This window comes from Pseudochaenichthys georgianus, chromosome 24, assembly GCF_902827115.2.
Source record: "Pseudochaenichthys georgianus chromosome 24, fPseGeo1.2, whole genome shotgun sequence".
Lineage (NCBI taxonomy): Eukaryota > Metazoa > Chordata > Actinopteri > Perciformes > Channichthyidae > Pseudochaenichthys > Pseudochaenichthys georgianus.
In genome coordinates, this window is record NC_047526.1 from 33838162 (window position 1) to 33864016 (window position 25855).

The window sequence follows — 25855 nt, forward strand, 5'->3', positions numbered from 1 at the left end:
TGTGAAGTTAAGATGTTTGATAAGCTTTAGGTATTGCAATTTCACACGTGTACAAAAGTATAGCTTAATTCAACTGATGAGTGCTATGTGAATAAATGTAAGCGATGTGATGCAAGTAGCTCTTGGCCACTTTCATTTTTTCAAAGTAGCTCTCAGATGAAGAAAGGTTGGAGACCCCTGACTTAGACAGTAAGAGGGAGGGGCAGGATCAGGTTTTGTCCCACATGGCTCTAAACAGCTCAATAGGCACACACTGTAGACACTAATTAGAAGAACACAGACTAAAACAGCAATGTACAGACGAATCAGATGATTACAAATGATCTTAAAATATATTTAATATATTTTTTTATTAATTTTTTGCATTTTTTTGTAATCATTATTTTTAATACTTTCTGCTGACACTAGGTGGGGCTGTGTCTTTAAATAGCCTTTCCACAAGCTTCCTGTTGGTTGTTTTAGCAGAATACCCTGTGACAGTGACTCTTTCTTGAGAAGTCAACCAGCTCTCTTTTAATATAGATCTATAAAATCTGTCATTAACTGTGTTGTGGTGCGGTCCCAGCATTAGATGGGTTAATGTGTGTGTTTGAGTCAGTCCGTATGTTCTTCTTTTAACTCACTTGTGTCAGGGTTTAGTGCTAGTATGCTGTTAGCTGTTGTGTTTTAGTGTTTTGTCTATCGGTCTGTTGATAATAATCACTATACTCTCTCTCTCCAGGTGTCGGCACTTCCTGTCCGTGTGGCACCTGCTAGACTGATTGTTGTTCCCGCCCCTGATTGTGTCCACCTGTGCCCCATTACCTAATATGTATATTTAGTCCTTCTCTCCCTTTGTCTGGTGTTGGTTCGTCTTGTGTTATCGTTAGATCCATGCCTGTTTACCAGAGATCGATATTACAGTACCTAGTAGATCCTAGTGATTCCATGGAGAGTCCTAGTAGAACCTAGAAGTCATTGATAGCTTTGGTTTCTGTCCAATAAAGACTATTACCAAGCAACAGAATCGAGCATCTGAGTTCTTACGAGCCCATCGTATCAACTTGTTCTCATGATGCCCAGAACATAAAACTGCTGACTCTTAATGAGTTAGTTTGGCAGTACATTACATATCATGACATTTATCTATGAACATTTTTAATGTGTTATAGGTTTTTTCTATGACGCCAAGAGTGACTTCCAACCAGTATTGAAGATGAATCCAGATTTTGAAGATGCCAAAGTGAGCCTGAAACAGACACTTCTGGGGGGTATACTACGAAGCAGGGAAAACTCGGGGTTTCCGGTCCTACGAAGCTGGTTCTTTTTTTAGTAGGCTAGATCTCCATGGTAACTTATGCTGTGCGGCTAACCTGGTCGGGACCTGGGGGGTATACTACGAAGCAGGATTTTCGTTTAGCAAGATAACTTCTGGGATTTCCGGTACTACGGAGCTGGTTCACTTTTTAGCGGGCTAGATCTCCATGGTGACTTATCCTGGAACCTAGTCTGTGGTCCGAAGCAGGATAGGTTCCAGGATAAGAGATCAACTCAGCGATAGCACCACACCTGCTGACCAATCAGAGCTCAGTGTGCGGAGGAAATACAGTTTAAACTGCCGTTGCAGGAAAGACGGCCGGCCAAAATCACCGACTGTGAAAATGAATTGAACATCACCTCCCACCTTCATAGCAATCTGACTATTATAACTATTATACTATTATGTTAAGAAAGCTTAATTAAATATATGCCACAACATAAGTACTGCTGGAACTGCTACCCCGGCGACCCGACCACGGATAAGCGGGAGAAGATGGATGGAACATAAGTAACCGGATCAAAGTAACATTACGTAGCCTACAGTCCGCAGCACTGTGAGTGCAGACATCGATATGTCCCATTATCATTCATATCACATCATAATGTATCATATATTTCCTTATCTGAGTCAGCTGAGCCGTATCTGGCTGTGCAACACTCACAGTGTCACATAGGCTACTGCATAAGTATTATTTTAAGCAACACATTAAGTTGACGAAACACTCGAGTCAAATGTAATTAAAGTCAGATCCACTCGTGTCTTAGACGGGGCAGTGATATCATAAACCATGTACGCATTCAAACACCTTTTCTGATAGCAGCTGTACTCACCTTGCAGGTGCAGCTATGTGGCTTTTATCCTGGATAAAGCATTTAAGTCATGGATGTTTAAAGTTTAACTTCTTCATATGTCTAATATTATAGTTGACTTTTCATTCAGGAAGTATGACGCTGCGCTGTCAGTACGCTTCTCCATGTTTGTGATTGGTCGAATGCTCCAAATACCACCCCTTTCATGTGAACATGCACCTAACTAGATAGGACACGGCTGGCTTGAGCGATCCACTTGATGACCCGGGTCGTATTACCGTTTAGCGAGAGCGCATATGTTTTGAATTAGGGCCTAACCTATCAGGCTCTCCTCTCCTCTTTCTCTGCTTCGATCTCTCAGGCAAAAAGCACCACACTCTTCCTATTCCAATCCCAAAAAACTATTTTCAATCTTTTCCACGCTCTTGGAACCCCCCAAAGCCCCTTCCCCCTCCTCCCTTCTTTCAAGCGACTTTGTTAACCACTTTGAAAAAAAGGTTGATGATATTCGCTCTTCTTTTTCTGACTCACCTTTACTCACCGCTGGGTCAACCGGACCCTACTTTCACCCACACACTAACCTCCTTTTCCCCTCTCTCTCCAAGTGAGGTTCTTACCCTCATTACCTCTGCCCGCCCTACCACCTGTCCTCTGGACCCTATCCCTTCAAACCTCCTTCAGACTATCGCTCCTGATATTCTACCGTTTCTCACCCATTTCATCAACACTTCTCTAACTTCTGGTCACTTTCCAAATAGTCTTAAGGAGGCAAGAGTAAACCCTCTCCTAAAGAAACCCACTCTCAATCCGTCTGATGTTATAAACTACAGGCCTGTCTCTCTACTCCCGTTCCTGTCTAAAACACTTTAAACAACTCTCCTGTTATCTCAATCAGAACAACCTTCTGGATCCGCACCATTCTGGTTTCAAGGCAGGTCACTCCACAGAAACTGCTCTCATTGCTGTCTCTGAGGAACTGCACACTGCCAAAGCATCATCCCTCTCCTCTGTCATCATCCTGTTGGACCTGTCTGCTGCATTCGACACGGTGAACCATCAGATCCTCCTTCGCACTCTCCAAAAACTTGGAGTTTCAGGCTCTGCACTTTCCCTCCTCACCTCATACCTCAAAGACCGCACCTACAGGGTAACTTGGAGAGGGTCCGAGTCCGACCCTTGTCAATTAACTACAGGGGTCCCTCAGGGCTCTGTTCTTGGTCCCCTCCTCTTCTCCCTGTACACAAACTCGCTCGAATCAGTCATTAGCCTGCATGGTTTTTCATTGCACTGCTACGCTGACGACACCCAATTAATTCTGTCCTTTCCCCGTTCAGAGACCCAGGTCGTCGCACGCATCTCTGCTTGTCGAGCTGACATCTCTCAGTGGATGTCTGCTCATCACCTCAAGCTCAACCTTGACAAGACTGAACTGCTTTTCCTTCCGGGAAAAGATTGTCCCACTCTTGACCTGACAATCAACATCGGCACCTATGTTGTTTCCCCGACTCAGACTGCAAGGAATCTGGGTGTGATCCTAGATAACAACCTGTCCTTCACTGCAAAAATAGCTGCTACAACCCGCTGCTGCAGATACACGCTTTACAACATCAGGACGATACGCCCCCAGCTGACACAGAAAGCGACGCAGGTTCTGGTCCAGGCTCTCGTCATCTCACACCTAGAATACTGCAACTCCCTCCTGGCTGGTCTACCTGCATGTGCCATCCGACCTCTGCAGCTCATCCAGAATGCAGCGGCTCGTCTGGTCTCCAACCTTCCAAAATGTTCCCACACCACGCCGCTCCTCCGCTCCCTTTACTGGCTTCCGGTAACTGCTAGAATCCACTTCAAGACACTGGTACTTGCATACCATGCTGCGAATGGATCTGGCCCTTCCTACATCCAGGACATGGTTAAACTGTACACCCCAGCGCGTGCACTACGCTCTGCATCAGCCAAACGACTCGCTGCACCCGCACTGCGAGGGGGACCCAAGTTCCCATCAGCAAAAACACGTGGGTTTGCTATCCTGGCTCCAAAATGCTGGAATAAGCTCCCCATTAACATCAGGGCAGCAGAAAGCCTGCACATCTTCCGGCGCAGACTGAACACTCATCTCTTTCGACTCCACTTCGATCGATAGAATTACTAACAGAGAACTGCTAACAGAGCACTTATATACTAATAAAGGACTGGCTTATCTAAAGCCAGTTGAGTAGCACTTGAAATGTTTGGCTCTATGAAACCTGATGTACTTATATGACTCTGTTTTCTTCAAGGTTGTGTCTTCCTGGTCGAATGTACTTATTGTAAGTCGCTTTGGATAAAAGCGTCAGCTAAATGCAATGTAATGTATGTTCTCTGAGGGGAGGCTCACCTTCCCACACTTTGGGAACCCCTGATCTAGAGAATTCAAACATCACTTATTATGGCTGCCACTGAGGGACTTCCAGGTTATTTCACTTGGTTAGGAAGGTTCCAAAGCTAAATGGACTATTCGACTGCAGCCAAAGTGTCAGAAAACAAAACCCTCTCTCTTTTCCTCCGTATACCCAAATCTCTAAAAACGGGGGTACAACGGAGCTGAAGAAGTAAAATCCTTTTCTGTTAGATGTTTTGGTTTTACACCTCCTTTTTACTTTACCTTTTTTAATGAATGATGTAGTAGGATATTCACATATGATACAAAACCCTGAACATCCTGCTAAATTAAAAGTCATGGTCTAAAGGAGTGATGATTTTAATGACCATGAACTACAACGGCCCTTATTTAGGTTTAGCTGCGGACTTTGCAGTGGTAAGAGAAGTAGCCTAGTCAGATATTTTACTTAAGTCAAAGTTCTTATACTACACAGTACAAATACTCTCTCTGATACAAGTAAATGTCCTGCATTAGAAACGTTACTTAAGTAAAAGTAAGTGAGTATATCAGCAAAATGTATAGTATTTAAACGTAAAAGTATATGCAAAGAAACATACCAAATATATAAAATTGTTCAAAACAAATAAGTAAATTAACTTAATGCTCATGCCAAATACTTACTAATCTCTAAACTGGGTAACTGATTAACATATTTAGCTGTTCTCACTTATTTATAACTTCAACCGACTGCTTTGGCCATGCTTCAGCTTCTTTTTTAATGAAAGATATTTCTATACTCCTCCCCACTCAGTCAGCCATTCTGCTTCCTTCAATGCCCTAAATGTTGGGATTCCCTTCAGACTAGATTACACACACAGGCCTGCTCAATCACTTCCTCAGGCAGTAATGTATTCCACCTGTGTGTGGTTATATCTGCTGAGCAGGACCCTCCCTCATCAACTTCATTTAAAAAGTGCAAAAACCAGGGACCTTCACCAGTCTCCCAACTCTTGCCATGGGTTGTTTAGCTAGATTGGGGTTTGTAGTTTTGTTTTTTTATGTATATATTTATTTTAAATTAAGGTTCATTTTTCTTTATACATTTAAAACATATTCAATCTTTTTAAGGTGGTTCATTCTCCTTGTAGCAGTTGTTAACATTGAGGCACAAAATAAGCCCCCAATAAGTACGTTTTTGTCATTTTGTGATATTTTTCAACACGCTTGTGTGCTGCTATCTAATATAAATGTTTAATCCCAGAGATAAACTCTAAATGCCTTGGAAACTTGCTGCGTGTGGATGTCAGTCGACTTGGAGGAAGTTTTCTTGAAGTGTCCGCTGTCATAAGTAAGGTGACATTTCAAGTATATTGCTTTTTCTTAACTTAATCTAACTTTTAATTCAAACTTTTCTTGTTTGTTTCCTCAGATAACTCTTCAATCATCCTCACGCCAAGTTTATCTTCTAAGTGTGGCTTCACCATCAAGAAAGACCACCTGGGAAACGCTGTGATTTATGCCTCCGTCCAAAACTGTTTTGCTCAAAATGTGGTAAAAACGACTGAATGCTAGTTTGTGACGCAGCACCTAATGTTTCTTTTGACGTGGCAATTCATTTTGAGACTTGTTTCCATGTGTTTTTAGGACGATAAAGCATTCACAACAAAACTAGGTCTGCGGCTACAATCTGACAATGTGGTATCAACAAGTTTTATCTGGTGGAAGAAACTTGCTACTTCTCTTCCTGGGCCTCCCGGGAAATTATCTGTAAACCCAACTACATGGAGGCAAGTGAACGCAGCATGGCATGTTCCCGTCTAGATGATTAGAGGCCTGATGCCTCGTATGAGTGTCAAGGCTGGTACATTTCATGTCACTGCAGAGATTGATTATCACTTATGGAGTGGCCTCATTTCTAGGTGTCTGTGAAAAAAGCAGCTCCAAATGATTATAACCTGCCTGCCTTCTCGGATCCCCGAAAAGCTGCTGAGGTAAGATTGGCTAATTTTGCCTTTTTTTTCTTCTTTTCTTATTCTAGAAACATCTTGTATGTAATTTCTTGATATTTGCCTCACAGCAGCCCATGGACGCAGGCTCCAGAATCGCCACAGTGGTGTTCCTCACTCCTGAGGAGAGGGTCATGCAGGTGGACGAAGCCCAGAGAAATGGTTATGGGATCTCAAGCACTCCTACCAGGCTGGTTCTGCGAAGCCCAAATCCTTCACGTGAAACATACACCAAGGATGTAAGTGGACTGCAGTTCACTGAGATTCAAACAACTCTCACTTGATATCTTTCCCCTCAGGCAGACTTGTTGAATCACTTGCAGCCCATTAGGTACTTGCTTACACTTACAACCATAGATACAATAATGTAATCGGATGGATTACTTTGTCTGGAATATAGTTGGCACTCTTAAATCAGTGAGTTCTTATTTATAACCCCCCATATTTTTAGGAGGGAAATTATTATGTTACCACAGTATGCATTTACATCCACATGCTGTGTAATCTCCCCCCACAGGTAGCAGGTGTGCCGATGACTGTGCTCAGCACCTCGATTATATTTGAGAAGACGAAGCTGACGACTCAAGTTTATGCAGGAGCTGCTTGTCCTCAAGCTCAGGGTAATGTAAAGAGACTCACTGATGTCATGTCTTCTAGTGTTTTTCACTGGGAATTTGGGGCACTTTTACTGTCAGGAATAAAAAAAAACATCTGTCACTATTATTTCTGATTCCAGCATTTTTTAAATATCAAACTTTTCTAAAAATGGAGCCAAAAATATCTTCCCCACCAGAGTTGTTATCTAGGAAGAAGTGCTTTATTTATTTAAATGACACTTTAAGGATGTGTTACTGTATGTCGCTGCTAAATTCATAATTTGAATTCTCTTTTTTCAGATTGTTTAAATAAAATACGAAGGATTAACCATTTGTTCAGTCTAAATGTTTTGAGGATTTCACTATTTCGGAAACGTTAGCCCTTTTCCTTAAAACTTTCCATGTTAGACCCTAAGTGCTGTATATATATATTTTTTGGTGTACAGGTGGGGTTTTCTTTACTGAAACATCAATCCGCTGGTTCCTGCCGAGGCGCATTGCCCCTCTGATTTGCCCGAAACACTTCAGACTGTTGGAGGTGAACATGGGCGTCAATGGGAGGAAGCTCGAAGCTTCAGAGATATCGGCCAGAAGCTATTCCCTGACTCTCGATGACCTTTACGTCATTGTTGAAATTCCTATTGGGGCTGCTGGTTGCCAGATCAAGGTTAGATAAAACAATTTAGTCCATAAATTGACGAGGTCGTTTTAGTCATGCAGCTATGCAAAAAAAAAAAAATCTGAAATACTACAAAAGGGCAAAATGTAGATGTTTATATTTCTTGGATCTAAAGAATTTCTCACAACAGTGGAGAAATCGGCATAGTTAAATGGTACATTAAAGTTATTTTAGACTTTAGAGACAGTTTAACAAGCATTCTCACTTTGTTGTTTCATGGAAGATAACGCTACTGAAATCCTGTTGGTATGTACAAAACAAATGTAAATGGATCGTTTGAGTATGTTTGACTGTGGCATCATCTAGTGCTTCATTGCCAGACAAATGTCCCTTTTTCTTTTAATCTGTAGATGATAATGTTATTCAGGAAATGCCTTACTCAGGATGTTTGTTTATGCAGAGTCATGTCCAGGATGGTCAGTACTTCACTTCTTATATGAATGAGCTGATGCTCGAGTTGCTCTGGACTGAAGACGACACTAATGAGGACACGAGATACAAAGTCTTCCTCCCCGTCGAGACTCCCCTGCAGCTTCAACCTCCACAAGTCATTGATGGTGAGTCATATTATCTTGGTACTCATGCTACTTTTTTTACATAAATTGCAACCTGCCTTAATTTCTTAATTTTTGACCTACAGCCACTGTTCCCAAGGAGATGATGTTTAAGGCGTTGATTGGGCCGGTGGGCTTTGATGTAATGCTAAAGAACATCAGGTCCCCCTATGAGGTTTTGTCCTTGGCCGACTGCTTTGCCAGAGGCTTTAAAGTCTTTGACAACATGTCCCCTAACGGTTGCTCCAAGGTCTATACTGTTGAAGTGCCCTTCACGGACCGTGTCGTAGGACAAATGGTGAGCCTTACACTCAACGTGGGAAATGCGTTTCTTTTTTCTTTTGTCAGCTAATAACTATCTGTTTCTCCCAACAGAAAGAAATGGGGGTTACAATTTACACCCTTTATCTGACCTTTGGCTTCCTGGTCCTGCCAAAGCATGCTCCATTTACTGCCACTGCTTACCTGAGAGCTAAACTGGAAGACATAGGTCTGTACCCATGGATAAGAGGAATTCATAACAAAACGAGCACAGTTGTTTCAAAGTATTTCCCTCCCTCTGCAGCTCCTCTCTCTGCAGCTCAGGTAGCTGTGATGATAAGAATTTCTATGTCCTCGTGAAATACGGGACCAAAGGATTCAACTTTCAGACCATAATGGGAAAACGAATGCTTAACGAGAGCCTGGCTCAGCAGTACGGCATCATGGGGAACGACACACATTTCAGTTTGATTGTACCATCTTCTGCAGCTGATGCTACGGTCGAGGTATGACTCTTAACCAAACTTTTAAATGTGCAGGGATTTGGCAACATTTGTCAAGATGATAGTCGTCTATAAATCATAATGTATTGTTTCTGAAAACTTCTCAGGCTGTTGCGTTGTCATCCATCAAGAGCAGACTGGATGTCACTCTGAGATATCCGAAGACCAACAAAACTATCCAAGACTTCTCCTTGGCCCTTGGCTTGCAACTTCGTCACAAAGCTAATTGGTTTGTTAAAGAGAATACGTTTTCTTATGTAGGCTTGAATCTCCAATGCATACAAATGTCTGATCGAGTGTTTCCCTAATGGGACCATCACGGCTATGGCTATAACCCTGGAGTCTGTTCCCAGTCTGAACCCCCGACGGCTCACCCTCAGAGACCCCGCCTGTGGCCCCACATACAGCAACGACCAGTACGCTTATTTTGTCTTCACTGCAAACTCCTGTGGGACGACCAGAAAGGTAAAGCATGCTGCTGAACAGCTTGCTGATTGCGGTAGGATTAAAACTGAGAAACGACTTCTTTCAATTTGTCTTTTCTTAGTTTTTGCCCAATATGATGCTGTATGAGAATGAAATCTCCATCACAGATTAACTTGAATTGGGAAAGCTGTCACAGTCGAAGGAGTTTGAGTGAGTATCTCGAGACTTCGAATCACCAAGCTGAAGGTTGGCTGATTAATCTATTATCAAAGCTGTTGTTTGAAAAATGACATGGAAGATTAATTAACAAAGTGCTTCCGGTTTTGTTAATGTCAGCTTTTTAATGCTTTCTGTTTGTCTTAACAAGATAAACTTCAGGTCATTGGGTTTTAGACTTTTGGTCAGAAAAGAGAAATTCTCATCTTGGACATTATTCACAGTTGCATGTTTTTGGAGCAAAACGGTTAAAGGCGGCCTATTTTCAGCTAGAAAAACCATATTTGTAACTCGATGAAAAAAATAAATTTAAAAAATCAGTTATTTGTAGCCGTAAACATTCATGTTCACCATTATGTAAACTGACAGTCTGACGCCAACTTTAAAACAAATGCAGAGACTTTGTAGGCTAACCACGTGACAAAACTTTAAAGACTCTTAAATGGTATTTTCCTTATCGGAAGTCAACTGGTACGCCATAAAGCCTTCTGTGGTGCAATCCCAGATGTTACCGGTGCCAATGGGTAACAATTTAACAGTTCTAAGTGTCCCCCCTTAAGAATTTTCTTCTTTCAGGCTTAAGGTGTTGTGTTACTATGACATCAACACAAACCAGGCTATGGGCTTCAACAGCCGACCTCGCAGGAGTGAACCGTACACTGACGATGCACGAGGCGAGATGCAGGTTGAAATGAGAGTTGCTTTGGGTAAAGAAAGTTCTTCAGGCCTTGTGTGTTTTTATTTCTTTTTCTCGCATGCTTGCCAAGGATTAGATTTATTTTTGAAGTCTTTGAAGTCCTCCCAAAGCTAGAAACTGGGGGAAATAAGAGTTCTATCATGTCAACACGTTGAAAAAGCTTAATGCAAAGAGACAGGATAACACTTTCTATCAAAATGCAGGATTTTGGGTAACTTGGAGACAGTTCATATGAATCTAGTTACTTTAAGTAATTGGAATGTTTTTTTTCATAAAGTTATTCTTTAAACCAATGAACTGAGTTGGCACCTGGGATGTTGACTACATCCAAGTTAAACTGTTCTGCATTATGTACCTTAATGTTTCTATTCCTGTCTGAATCCTTAATAATTCGGGCCAACATGTTCTGCTTCACTTCAGACGACTCCTACAGTGCGTTTCATCGCATAGAGGACGATCCCATCACAAAGTACCTACAAAAGCCGCTGTATTTCGAGGTGGAACTGATGGGATCTTACAACCCTAAAGTATCTCTTGAGCTGGCGCACTGCTGGGCGACGCTGGAGGAGGACAAGATGTCCCTCCCTCAATGGGACCTCATTGTTAACGGGTAACTTGTATATATATATATTTTTTTTTTTTCTTGTCCCAATGAACTGTTTGTCAAACTGTACAAAAGGGATGGTTTAAAAATCATAGGGTGCTAATGTTGCAGACTTTAGGACATCTTTACCCAAATAAAATATATATTTTTTCTCCATCAGTTGTGCAAACTCAAGGGACCCGCACCCAGTGATCTTCCACTCTGTTTTGCCTAAGGGCAGAGTTCATTATCCTTCCAACTTCAAGCGGTTTGAGGTCCCTATGTTTGCCTTTGCTGAAGACAAGGATAACTTGAACCGCCAGGTACTATCAGTCATAAGAATAAATGTTCTTGATTTTTATTTGTTGTTGTTCAGATTTTGGAAAACTAAAGTACGCTGTCTATAACAACCCTTAAATCTGTTCATATCTTGTAGGTCTTTGTCCACTGTGAGGTGGTCATCTGTGATGTTAGAAATCCAGTGGATGTGCAGTGTTCAGACCAGGACAACACGATGAAGGGTATGCTCTCATACATGCTGATTTCATTATCCAGTAATGTACAATAAGTTTTACACGTGTTGGCTCAAATTATCAAATGTGACGATGGCTTTTGAATAAAGTGGCTAAGATATATATTTTTTCTTTTTTCTCCCACAGGTCAAAAACTTGCCGTTTCAGATGACCCTGGTTTCAAAAGCGTGACTTCGGGACCAATCATTATAATGCGCTCCTAAACAAAGTCCTAATAAAATATTTAAAAATAATTTACACTTATAGTATTTACTTGGGAATATTGGAGATTTTTTTCATCTATAGTAGTGTTTTCTATGGTTATGGGGAGTTCCAAACTGATTCTCCATTCCAAATCACATATATTTAAATGTAGTATGTACTGCTTTTTTGGATTTACAGTAAAGAAGAAGTCGTCTTGCCAATAATGAAGTAAATGCCAGAATATCAAATTGCCCCGAGTTGTATCTGTTGTAATCTTCTGGGCACCCACATATGGCAATATGGGGACAGACTTTCACAGTGAGTATTTTTGAGATATCCTCAAAACTTCTGCCAAAAGGAAAACACTAATGGGCAGGAGAAGAACATATGGGATAGGTTGCAGGGAGAGGCTTGACATTTGTCACAGATGTCAATAACAGTGGGATATATTTGTGACGATCGTGCCTTTGAGAAATGAACCCTGTACAGCACCTTGAACTGTATGAGAGTGAGACGAGTACAGGATGAACTCGTATGAATCCTGTTAAGAGCAGTGTCCCACCAGTGATCACCCAAGCTCACACCTAGCTCAGCCTCCCAGGCAGCCTTGATTTTAGTGGTATGTGTGTGAGCTGTCATCGGTCAGGAGTTTGTTATATATTTTTGAAATAAGTGACTTTTGAAGGGGATCGGAACAAAGAAACTCATCCCATATTTGATTAGGTGGTAGAGAGGGAAAGGATGGAAACTGGGATTTGGTACAGTGTCTAATTTGGAAATAATGAAAAACTACGAAAGGTATTATCCTTATAAAGCTCTCTAAAAGTCTTCAGGCCCTTCTCATGCCATACAGAGAAAGTGGGGTCAGCTAAGGCAGGTCGGAATAAATGGTTTCCCAATAAGGGAGCTAAAGTGGATGCAGAAGTAAACTTAAAATGCCTCCTAAATTGGTAGTAGTAGTAGTAGATTTACTTACGGGTGCCTTTCCATTCCATAAAAAGCCAGAAATAACCTGATCAAGAGTTTTTTTACGTAGCGATAGGGAAAATAAAATAAAATAGGAACTTATATTTGTAACAGGCAACAACTTCAAGTTTTGTTCCTTGCGTAGTTACAATATCAAAAACAGGCTCTGGTCAACCTGATCTCACCAGAATGCGTGACTCCACCACGACTCCTTAACACCACAATGAGTGGTGGAGTGACAAACTTTGTTACATGTACATGTCGGCACCACGCAAACAACCCCTATGTAAAGTGCATGAGGCTCCTTTGTACAACGTCCCGCAGTGAGCTTTTATTCTATAAAACGTTTTTTTAAATCTACTTTATAGCTTGTAGTAACTCACGGGAGGCTTCTTTTATTTTATTTGTATTCATAATAATTTTTATTTTTCGTCAGAATGTAAAAATTACATTAGTTACAAATTTGTGTTCTCAAAAAACAGTGCATTGTGTGTAATGCAACTGTGATTTTTATTAAATTAGTTAGTTTTTAAGGAAGGCCAGAGCTTCAGCTGTGTCAAATAGATTGTTCCCTTTAGTTAACGTTATTTAAAAGATAATGATCATGTCCCCTGTTTTGTATTACGAGCGTCCATTCCCAGTGGATAACGGAGAATCTTACACCCGGAAGTAAGTATTCTCCTTACTGTCGATTGATTTTACAGTGATATCTGCACTACTCATCGACTAAAAAACACCAGATTATCCTTGTTAATTACACAACATTGATTGGTTTGAATTGTGTACAATGCTTTTGTATTTTCCTCCTTCAATTCGGAGAAACAAAGATTTTTTCGGAGTTTTTGGATGGCAGAAGACACTACACTACCCAGAATCCTCAGCTATCGTTTGGGACTACACCATGAAAAAAAAAAGTTCGTCGTAAACTAAACCGGAAACAGCAGTATATTTTATTTTGTTAACACTGTCAACTTTACAGCTTTTTAACCCAATCCACCTACTGGTTAAAGCACGTTATTGCACGTTTAGAGTAATTGCACTGCAGGAAGATTGTGTTGCTTTTTAATGACTGTTTAAAATGCCTTTTTCTTAATGTCTTTCATTTTTGTAAAGCACTTTTGAACGTGTTATATTTTATGAAAACATTTAAATATTAAGAGTACATAGAAAATAGTGGGAAAGTAGAAGGTCAATGATATAAATATAGAATAGAAAATATCAAGAAGATACTCAAATGATATCTAGAATAAAACAGTTTAGTGCCTGATAGGAGGATGTGTTAACTAATAAGGCTTTATTTAAACATTAAAGAATACTTTAGGTTAAGGTCTTCTTTTAAATAAGAAAAAAGCTTTGGGGTATCTATCTACAGATAAATATTAAGCCTGACAAAGTCTAAATTGCATGGTTTGTTTTGGAACTTGACAATCAACTTTCCTGCAATGTTAACTATGTTGAAGCACTTATTTTAACTGATATTATACACATTAATTATAATCTTATGTATGTAGATAGTATAAAAAATGTTCAGAATACGACAGTGGAAGTATACACCCATATTGATAGATGTCTTGTAATGCACTGTTGAGGAACCTGTGATCCTAGTTTTTCATTCATTGCATAACTACACTGTTGTGTATATCATATGATATGTCAATAAACCTTAGAAAATCTTGAAATCTTGAAAGGAATGTGCAACATAGCAATTATATACAGTCTTTAATTAACTATTAGAGAATAACGAATAATGAATATGCTTTAAAAGGATCTGCAGATAAATATTTAGTCTTCTCAAGCACCAACTATCAAATATCTCGCCTGATTGTTGGCGCTTGACAATCACCTTCACTGAATTTCACTCAGGTGTAACTAAAGTCTGATTTAAGGGTTATTTATATTTCACATCATTAATCCAAATCTGTAAAGTAACTAAAATAAATGTAGTGGAGTAAAAATACCAGGTTAACCTTAAAGAAAGCCCTCAGGATTATAAAAGACCCCCATCACCCCAGCCACAAACTGTTCTGTCTGCCGTCTGGCAGGCGGTACCGCAGCATCCGGACTAAAACCACCAGACACAGAGACAGCTTCATCCCACAGGCTATACGATTATTAAACACCTGAACTTAGAAACAACATCCATAACATTCATCTGGCTGCTACTTAGAAATTATTTATCTAATATATCATATTCCAATCACTTGTTCTTGTTATTCTTGGGACGGGTGGCGCAGTGCTCTGTACATCCGATCATCAGATCAAGGGGGAGTGCTGGGGAACTCCAGTTCGAAACCTGCTCCTGCCGCCGTTGTGTCCTTGGGCAAGACACTTCACCCGGATTTGCTCCTGTGGGTATTGTCCACAGTACATGTATAATACCAATGTATACTTGTAAAAGCACCTCAATGACCTCGAGGCGTGAAGATGGACGGTGTGGCGCAGTGTGCTGTGCAATGATCATCAGATCAAGGGGTGAAACCCGCTGCTGCGTCTGTAAAGCCGGTGTGTCCTTGGGCAAGACACTTCACCTGAACTTGCTCCTGTGGGTATTGTCCACAGTTTCTGACCATTGCCATGTACCATGTATGATATATGTGTAATGTGTGTATATGTAAAGCGCTTTGAGTCATTGAAGAAGCGCTATAATAAATGTAAGGAATTATTATTATTACTTCTATATAGACTCTTATTGCACTATTTCACTATTTTTTCTGTGTAGGCATATCTGTTTTATTGCGTAGCACTGTTGGAGGAGCCTGTGACCTAAGGGGGGGGGGGGTAGGACACGTTCGATTCCTGTTTTGAATAGTGTGCCGTCGATGGGTTTCATTCCATTTCAAAAAATCCTTTTTGACGCTCTGTGTACATTTAGCACACTGCCACTCCAACATCCAATCACAGAGGTTGAGGACTGATCACGGGTTTGTCAAGCTAAGCACATGGTGTAGTCCCAAACGATAGCTGAGGATTCTGGGTAGTGTAGTGTCTTCGGCCATCCTAAAACTCCGAAAAAACATTTGTTTCTCCGAATCGAAGGGGGAAAATACAAAAGCATTGCACACAATTCAAACCAATCAATGTTGTGTAATTAACAAGGATAATCTGGTGTTTTTTAGTCGATGAGTAGTGCAGATATCACTGTAAAATCAATCGACAGTAAGGAGAATACTTACTTCCGGGGTTACAATTCTCCATTATCCAATGGATGCTCGTAATACAATAGAGGGGACATGATCATTATCTTTTAAATAACGTTAACTAAAGGGAACAATCTATTTGACATGGCTGAAGCTCTGGCCTTCCTTAAAAACTAACTAATTTAATAAAAATCACAGTTGTATTACACACAATGCAGTTTTTTAAGAACAACAATTCGTAACTAATGTAATTTTTACATTCTGCCGAATTTTTCTTTTTTTTATTATGAATACAAATTAAATAAAAGAAGCTTCCCGTGAGTTACTACAAGCTATAAAGTAGATTTAAAAAAACATTTTATAGAATAAGAGCTCACTGCGGGACGTTGTAGAAATGCGTGTGTGCCCCACGACAAAGGAGCCTCATTCACTTTACATAGGGATTGTTTGCGTGGTGCCTACAAGTGAATGTAACAAAGTTTGTGACTCCACCACGCATTGTGGTGTTAAGGAGTCGTGGTGGAGTCACGCATTCTGGTGAGATCAGGTTGGCTCTGGTGTCTTTTTTGCTTTTGAAAAGAGCATTACCTTGGTTTTATCCACATTTAAAAGAAGCTTTAATTCAGAGAGCTGAGTCTGAATAGTGTTAAAAACAGCCTTTAATTTAACAACAGCCTCTTTAATGGAGGGACCTGCACAATACATTACAGTATCATCCGCATACAAATGTAAAGTAGCTTCATCCACATTATCACCTAAACTGTTGATATATATGGAGAATAAAAGTGGTCCTAAAACAGAACCTTGTGGTACACCATTAGAAATGTTTAACCACTCAGAAGACAGTCCATCAAAATGAACACATTGGGACCTTTCAGAGAGGTAGTTCACAAACCACCCCACTGCAAGGCTGGATATGCCAATACTGAGTAGCCTCTGCTTTAAAATGCGATGATCAACGGTGTCAAACGCTTTGGAAAGGTCAATATATATACAGCATATATACAAACAATAATCAAGTGTTAGATTACAGTCATTATAAGGAGGCTCAAAGGAAAAATCAAAAGCACATGTGATTTTAAGGAAAAGTTTAATTTATTATTAACTGTGGATTATTTTGTTGCTTCTTCAAATATAAAAAAGTAATATATGTATAATATCAAATACAAATCTACTTTTGCTGAACAATAAATACTTTTTTTACACTACTGAAAAAAATGTGTGTTTTTCCTTTCCATGCATATGTTTTTACAATATGTTCTTAATAAACTAGGCATACATCAGCTCACCCTGTGTGTGTGTGTGTGTGTGTGTGTGTGTGTGTGTGTGTGTGTGTGTGTGTGTGTGTGTGTGTGTGTGTGTGTGTGTGTGTGTGTGTGTGCGCTCGCGCGCGTGCGTGCGTGCGTGTGTGGAGAATCCTTAACAAGCCTCACCTGTGCTTTGTCATTAAGTGGAATATAAAGCAGCTGCTGATGTCTCAGTTAATCATCCAGACCCCTTCCTTTTAGACTTGTGTTTTTGTTGGAAGGTGTGCTGGACATTGCCAAGCTCTGATACTGACTGTATTCTTTTTGGTTTGACTGCTTACAAACTGCAACATGCTGAGGCTTGGGAGCATGTAAGTTACTTTTCTTGTAGATTTCTTTCTATGTGTGTACTTAATTGTCTCTAAATGATGTGTTTGTATGTGTTCAAGTTTGTTATGGATGGCTGCAGCTATCATCTTGTGTCAAGCCAGGCCTAATGTGAAGCTAAATTCGCAGTCAAGTAAGCTTCAATTCTCATGAAGTCATTTTACACGGCATATTAAGTCGGTTTACATTCTCCTCACAAGCCTTTTCTTTTAACAGGCAGTGGGTTAAGGTCTGACTGTGCCGCAAATGTAATGAGACTGTCGTTGGACAAGGCTTTAGCAGTGGGAAACCAGCTTGAGGTGGAGGCGATCAGTAAGTATTAACTGCTAATAATGCAGCTGATTGGTTCATCACTGAGGAAAGGGGTCCCTGACAAAGCTTATTTTCTCCCCTCAGATGGCACCAAGCACATTTTGTTAACACCTAGCATGGCTGCTCAGTGTGGATACAGCATGGAGTCTGACCCGTGGGGTAACACCAGAATCTACACCTCCCTGATGGGCTGCTTTGTGGACAACAAGGTTTGTTTTGAGCTAAAGTGGTTTAACAGCATTCAATGTAATTTTCTACCAAGTTTAGCTGTGCTAATTCTGTCTCAAGTGACTGAATTAATGGCTCAACAAACACATGGTTGCTCCCATTTTTGTCTTTCCCTGAATTTATTTGTAACCCCTTACCGTTAAAAGACCCAAAGTACATTTCCCTTTTTGTTTGGTACATCCCTAAAATATTAGCACTGTATTCCTCTATTAATCTACTAGGTACTTTCTTGACTTGTTTGTTACATACACAAATATCCATTTAGACTTAAAATGTGTCCCTGAAGGCAAGGATATTACATTTGAAATGACAAAGAAGCTGGAACCAAATAATATTGGGGAGTTTCACTTAGTTTTTTTTATATATTTATAGGATGATGCTACATTTAACGTTGGCTTGAGACTTCAGATATACGGCGAGAATCCATCAGACGTGGTCAGTCATGATGTGTCTCAGACTTGCAGCTACACTCGCTGGGCCTCCAGGGAGATCCTCTGCGACAGGAACTACATGGAAGTAGGTCATCTTTATATTGATGAGTCCACCATCTTGTGTGTATGGAAACGAATGCTAAAACCACCAATTTCTGTTTTAGGTTTCGCACCACATGGCTAACCGTGATGCTAAGGGTCAGACTCGGGATGGTAAAGACGAGAAGCTCAACGCCAATCTTGAAGTATGTTGAATTAAACTGTTCAGATACTACAGTTTAATTCCTCCCTACACCAATGAGGATTTAATTATTATTTGTTCTTTCCTGTAGGCCTCTGGTGCATCACAAGGTATCTGGAAGATGACGTTTTACACCCCAGAACCAGTGACCATGGTGTTGCAAGAGGCTGAACAAGCCGGCTACGCTGCCAAAACTACCTCTAGTCGTCTGGTTATGCGAAGCCCGTACAATACAGCAGAGACTTATTCAGAGGATGTAAGCAACACACTCCTATACAGTGTTTATTTCCTTTCCCTCCTTGTCAATTATATTAAACCTCTCCTCTCTTTAGGTGGCTGGAGTCCCCATGGAAGTTTTCAGGGTGAGCGCCTACTACATGGCACCACAGGGTCTGAATGTAGTGAACTTGGCAGCTGCTTGTCCCAAAGGTGAGTCCTGAGCAACATATTGCCTTCACAGTAAGCTTAATTGTTGCAGTTAACCTCAACAGCTCCATTTTGTCATTAACAGGTGGCGTCCTCTTCACCGAGGATATGATCTCTTGGCACGTACCTCGCCGTGTGACTCCTCTGTTGGACGGCAGAATTACAGTCTCAGAAATGCACATGGGAATCAACGGGCAGAGGCTTGATAGATCTCAGATGGCCGCACGGGGGTACACACTGAGCACCACAGACTTCCACATCGTCGTCGAGATCCCAGTGGGCTCGCCTGATGGTTACTACAAGGTTGGGGAAAGCTCTAGATTAGAAATGCAAGAGTCACTAGTGAATTTGCATGTTTTATTGAAATGTCATGAATTATTGCAGAGCCATGCCTCAGATTACCAGTACCACATCACCTACTTTGTGGAGCCCATGCTTGAGGTACTGTGGAGAGAAGATGACACCCAAGATGATACCAGATACAAGGTTTTGTTCCCCATCATGACCCCTCTGATGCCTCAATCTCCCCAAATCCAGGATGGTAAGTCACATTTTCTAGTAGGTATGAAAAAAATGACATTTGAATTCGGGCTTGCTCGGATATATCCTGAAGACTGCTAAACCATGAAATAAAGTCTTCAGTTTTTGCAAAATGGTGTGTTTGGATAGGATTTGAAGCCAAGTACAAAATCTACTTTTGCTTACAAAGGGCACTTTTTTGTTTTTTTTAAATAGCACTCAATCCAACTACTCAATTTTTCTCTATCAATGTTGTGGCTGGTTTAGAAGTTGTAAACCTGCCACTGTCTGTTCCTCAGACACTGTCCCAGAGACTCGGGTGTTCGGCGTTCTCTTGGGAACCTTCCTCCATGACGTTGAGCTGAGGAACATCACCTTCTCCACCGGGGTCCTCACTGTTGAGGAGAGCAATGCCAAAGGCTTCACAGTCCAAGAACACAGCTTGGCTAATGGCTCCAAGAGCTTCTCTCTTCAAGTGCCCTTTGATGCCGATGTTGTCTTAAAACATGTATGACATTATAGATTCAAAATATCACTTTGTACCAGCATAGTTTCAGTGTTGCTGAGCTTTTATTTCATTTGTTGCAGAATCCTGAGCGCATGGTTACATCCTACTTCCTCCCTCTGATCTTTGGGTTGATCGTCCTGCCTGAAGAAACTCCTTTTGCTCTCCCGGTCGACCTGCAGGCTTCTCTGCAGGATGTTGGTGAGATCATATTGAATTTGCTTTTGACAATATCTTCATGCAAATTGTGTTTTCTAAAATTAAATAAAACATATACAAGAGTGAAAGCTACCCAATCAAATGGATAATGCCTGTTTTGCTGCTCTAGTGTTACCCATCATTGCTGGCACCTGTGACCAGAACCAGTTTTACATCAGCGTGAAGTTCGGGAGTCACGGCTCTAATTTCAAGGCTATCGTTGGACCTCGAGAGCTGACGGCTGAGATGGCTGAAGACTACAATTTCTATGAGAACGGCACACACCTCAGCCTCATTCTGCCATACACTGCCAAGGACGCTGTTTTCGAGGTATGTCAAAACTACAAAATCCCACCATAGATCTTCTGCATTGGCTAACTTTACTTTCTTTCCCACAGCTGCTCACTGCAGAATCAGTCAAATCCAGAATTGACCTGCTTCTGTTGGATCGTGCAAACGACTGGGTGCTTGCTGATCTCTATCTGGCTTGCTACTTCCCCTTGAAAGCAACAGGTAAGATGGAACATGCAAGTATATTTGCTGCTTTAATTGATGGATTTGTGTTGCTTTACACATTGCCTGCTTCTTCCTCCAGAGTGCCACCCCAATGGCACAATGACCGCTGTGGCTGTGAAGGTTGAATCGACTCGTAATCTGAAGCCAAGTCAGCTGACGCTAAAGGACCAGTCCTGCACACCACAGTTCAGCGACGATCGCGTTGCATATTTCTCCTTCAGTGTGGATACCTGTGGAACCACCAGAACGGTGAGTGTGAATCACATTTCAATCACATATCAAAAGGGTTCTTTATCAAATGTTAATGCGTTTTTGTTGTTTAATAGTTCTTTGACAACTACATGATGTATGAAAATGAGATCAGCTTGTCTTACAACAACGCCAAAGGAGCAGCCAACACATCACCAGTTGATCCTGATTACAGGTAAAATATTTGATTCTGTATAATTGGAGATGAACACCTTCAATGTATGCATTTATATATATATTTTTTTCCCTAATAGTCAAACCATTTCCTGCTTCTATGTGGTCAATGAGACTCAGACTGTTGCCTTCAGCGCTAAACCAAGAACCTATGAGCCCGCTGCAGAGATCGGCACCGGGGAGCTGATGGTGCAGATGAGGCTTTCCCAAGGCATGGTGGAATTTTACAATATCTTGTTCATGCATACAAAACACTGTTTGCAGGTCTCCCTTGAAAAAGAGATCTATGATCTCAAGGGACCAATCTGATTAAATAAAGGTTTGGTATGAAATGAAACTGTAAATGTCCAGGCCTCCTTTCTCTAACGGGACTCTTCTCCTGCAGATCCATCGTACGAGCTCTTCTACCAAGCAGAGGATTATCCAGTGGTGAAATATCTGCAGCAGCCTCTGTATTTTGAGGTAGAGCTGATGCATTCTACCGACCCGCACTTGGAACTCATTGCTGAGAACTGTTGGGCAACCCTTTATGAAGATAGGACATTTCTGCCAAGCTGGGACATCATTGTGGACGGGTAATGTTGTGCAAAACTAACTACTAACTACTCTCATTTCATTTGTTAACTGCTGCTTTATTAACTTTTCGAATTCCTTTACTAGCTGTGAGAATCGCAATGACAGCTATGCAACCATTTTCCATCCCGTTGCGAGTGACTCCAGAGTTTTAGTCCCGTCCCACATCAAGCGCTTCTCTGTAAAGATGTTCACTTTCACTAAAGATGACGAGGTTCTGAAAGACCAGGTAAGTCTTGTAAATCCAAATCTGGAGTCTTTTGGCCACTGCTGCATGTAGCCACGTGTAAGAAATCATCCTGTCCGTCCACAGATCTATGTCCACTGTGATGCAGTGATTTGTGACACAAGCAGCCAGGCAGATGGTTCCTGCAGAGGCCAGTGTGTGCATCCTCCAGGTCAGAGCTACTCAAGACCTGCAGGTGTAAAAAAGGGTAAGTGACCGAGTCTGAACAAATGTAGTCGATCTGGATGTGCAGTTGGTAATCTTTACTTGTTTTGCAGAGCGAACAAGCACCGACTCAACACGCCAAAGGCAGATCTCCTCTGGGGCAATTATTCTGGCTAACCTTTGAATATTTTCTACAAGTGTTTACATTGTCATTTGCACCTTATGTAATTGTATTCATTGTTTTGTTTGGGACCAGGGGAACAGTTTTATCAATGAATGTACTGTACTGCCTTTTATATTGATGGATGACAGTAACGTCTCGTGTATTTTGATAAAAATAAACAAAACAAAAAGCCACATTTATTTATAGTCGCTTTTATCAATGTATTGCATATTCTGTGGTCAATTTTAAGGGACATATTAATAAAAGCAGGTTCTGTGTCAACCAGTACCCTCATAATTTCAACAAAATGCAGAGAAGCATGAACATATGTAGCAATGATATCCTATATAATAAACAACTACAAATGATAAGTTGATTTAGGCGCTAAATGAAAGACGTTCGGAAGTTATTATTGCCCCGCCTACTTGAGACTCACTAAGACATGATTGGGCGTTTTTTCAAATCCGGCCATTGGTGGATTTAATTTCGGCCCGCATGATAATTTTTAATTCCTATTGGATCTGGCCCGCCGGTATATTGCACACACACCTTAACTCTATCCTGAGGGTCTCCTGAGCCCAAACATTGATGACCTTGCACCCAAGATGAGATACCAAGTAACTGCTTGAACTAGCATCACAGAGCAGCACACTGACTTTAATGGATGTTTCCTTCTGCACTTTTTCTGTCACGACAACAGGGCATGTTTGGTTTTCTCTTTGAGGGAAATAGTTTTTTAGAAACTGTTGTTGGCCTGTGGAAAAATGTCATAAGAAAAGCTGCAGATAGAGATATTGAGACATTTAACATTGATGCTAGAATATGTAAAGCAGGATCTACATCATAGTCTATCGTTTCTGGCAGGTAAATGAAGTGATGGTATAAGAAGCTGTTAGTGCAGGGGTTCCCAAACTTTTCAGCCCGCGACCCCCAAAATAACAGTTTTAGTGAATCTCGTGGAAAAATATCTCCGCAATGGAGCGAGTTTAAATTTCACTTTCGATTGCATGATGTAGCCCATGCAGCGCAACACCTACGTCACATGTTTCCACTTGTTTGTACCATTTTCAGGCGATTTGTAAACCGTTCTAGAAAACTGTGTTTTTAGGATTTCAAGAAGCATATAGAACAAACAATGGATGTATTTTATGAACAATTATCCAAGCTGGAAGTAGATTTAGATGTTTTAGGAGTGAGAGATTATTATCTAGTAGGGGAGAAGGGGGTAAATTGAGCCAGTGGATACATTGAACCACCCCTGTAACCAGGCAACGCCTTATAGTTGTAATCAAGTCACTAGAAATTATGCAAGCTCCACCCAGTTCTCATTGCCTGTGAAAGAGAGATGCTCATTGTGGTCTGGTAAGTAAACATTTTTACAAAAAAAACTTTTTTGCGTGCCAAGTACATTTTCTAGATGTCAGCTATATCGGCTGTCATGTCAAGAAAAAAGTATCCAGGTTTAAACACACTGTATATGTTGATGTGTTGGCAGCGTATTAAACCATGTGAATCATTAAGCTAAAGATGACTCTGAATTGTAATGCTATGGTATTTTTTCTAAAATGGTGGCTCTGGGGTAAATTGAACCATGGGCCTTGGGGTAAGTTGAGCCAGTTTTTCAATGGAGACATGAATGAAAGTAGGCCAAGTTGATAAGAGCTCATTGTAGGCTACATTTAAAGTTTTTTTAAGAAGTAATATTTTCACTGCCCTTGATCAAATATTAATTATTATCATTGCCATTGATAGGAGACATCCTGAACTATAGGTGTGTGTTTTCATTTGTACTGTGTAATTTCTCCTTGATTAGAGAACAGCATAACTAACAAATGGCTCAACTTACCTCACTCTCCCCTATATGCATCCAACCCATGCATAATTAATTTTTTTAATTTAAAATAAAATGTGTTTTGTAGACAGACCATGCAGGCCAGCCCGATGGTCACCAAGGTTCATGTTTTAATAGCATTTTACAAAAAAAGCCCAGACGAGCCCAACATGTGAAAAAATGGCTTAAGTGTAAAGTACACAGGCTGTATTGGTATTATTATTTGTTTTTCTTTTTAAATGTTATGCAGGGTAAGAAATACACGAGGATGGGTTCAGACTTACTCTCCATAGTGCATGATGGAGTTGAGGTCATACGGCAGGTTCTGAGTGTCTCCTTGTTTCACCTCGAAGTTGCTTCGTTTCCCTTTTTAAAATCAGGAATTATTCATTACACCTTGATTTCTGCAGAACATGGAGTTGGTTTGCCTACAAAAGAAATATTTCTTTGAAATAAAAACAAATATATGCATGGATTGGATGCCTATACTAGATAATAATCTCTCACTCCTAAAACATCTAAATCTACTTCCAGCTTGGATAATTGTTCATAAAATACATCCATTGTTTGTTCTATACCAGTGGCGGTTCTAGACCAATTTGACTGGGGGGGCCAGTTATTTTCTGAGGGGGGCACAATAAATGCAGGACGAAAAAGAGAACTAGACTAGAAGTAATTGCGCATAAGAAAACAATGCAATACAGTTATTGGTATTTGTTTCAGTGCACTTATTTATTTCAGATAGATCTTATAGTTATTACTGTTAGCTTCAGCTTAAGTTATGGTGCAATGTTTGCACTAACACCATATTTATATAAAAATAAAGGCAATGAACAGTTACATCTCTACTTTACATAAGGGTGTCTGCACAATCTCACATTACAGCAAAAAAATCCTGCGGTTTTTGGCAAACCGAGTATCGGAAAATATACATTTAAAAAAAAAATGTTCATTGTTAGGGGGGCCACAGTGGGGTCAGAGGTCAGTGTTAGGGGGGCACTGGCCCCCCCTAGAACCGCCCCTGTTCTATACGCTTCTTGAAGTCCTAAAAACACAGTTTTCTAGAACGGATTACAAATCGCCTGAAAATGCTACAAACAGGCAACGGGTGACGAAGGTGTTGCGCTGGGCTATAACATGCAATCGAAAGTGACATTTAAACTCGCTTGCTCACTACCCCCCCCCCCCCCCCCAGTTGACAGGGGTTGCCAGTCACTAGCACTGTTCTTCTGGGGGTCGCGGCTTCTTATACCATCACTTCATTTACCTGCCAGAAACGATAGACTATGATGTAGATCCTGCTTTACATATTCTAGCGTAAATGTTAAATGTCTCAATATCTCTATCTGCAGCTTTTCTTATGATATTTTTCCACAGGCCAACAACAGTTTCAAAACAAATATTTCCCTCAAAGAGAAAACCAAACATGCCCTGTTGAAATGAAATCCACCAAGGGCCTGATTTGGCCCCCGGGCCTTGAGTTTGACACATGTGACTTAGGTAATGAATAACAGAAAATACCAGGTTCTTTGCAAAGAAGGTAAGAGAAAATAAATATGTTACGTAAAACCGATGAGTCAAAAATATTGTTGCAAATTGTTGACCTAGACCCTAATAATTAGTCCCCATTGCGCAATATATGTCAAGAAAAGG

At 40.7% G+C, this 25855-nt stretch overlaps 1 protein-coding gene and 1 pseudogene across 1 annotated transcript; both read left to right on the forward strand.

Annotated features, from left to right (window-relative positions):
• The first annotated feature begins 5460 nt into the window (after window positions 1-5460).
• LOC117440128 (uncharacterized) lies at window positions 5461-11758 on the forward strand (annotated as a pseudogene).
• Window positions 11759-17313: 5555 nt separating this feature from the next.
• Window positions 17314-22565, forward strand: LOC117439507 (uncharacterized). The gene is made up of 21 exons (XM_034075415.2): window positions 17314-17429; window positions 17508-17578; window positions 17662-17757; window positions 17842-17966; window positions 18358-18501; window positions 18581-18661; window positions 18749-18913; window positions 18990-19086; window positions 19169-19386; window positions 19468-19624; window positions 19902-20110; window positions 20191-20308; window positions 20436-20635; window positions 20704-20818; window positions 20901-21070; window positions 21148-21245; window positions 21325-21455; window positions 21630-21819; window positions 21905-22046; window positions 22131-22251; window positions 22322-22565. Exons 1-21 carry the CDS (start codon window positions 17410-17412, stop codon window positions 22390-22392), a joined length of 2739 nt encoding a protein of 912 aa, XP_033931306.1. The 5' UTR covers window positions 17314-17409; the 3' UTR covers window positions 22393-22565.
• The last annotated feature ends 3290 nt before the right edge of the window (window positions 22566-25855 follow it).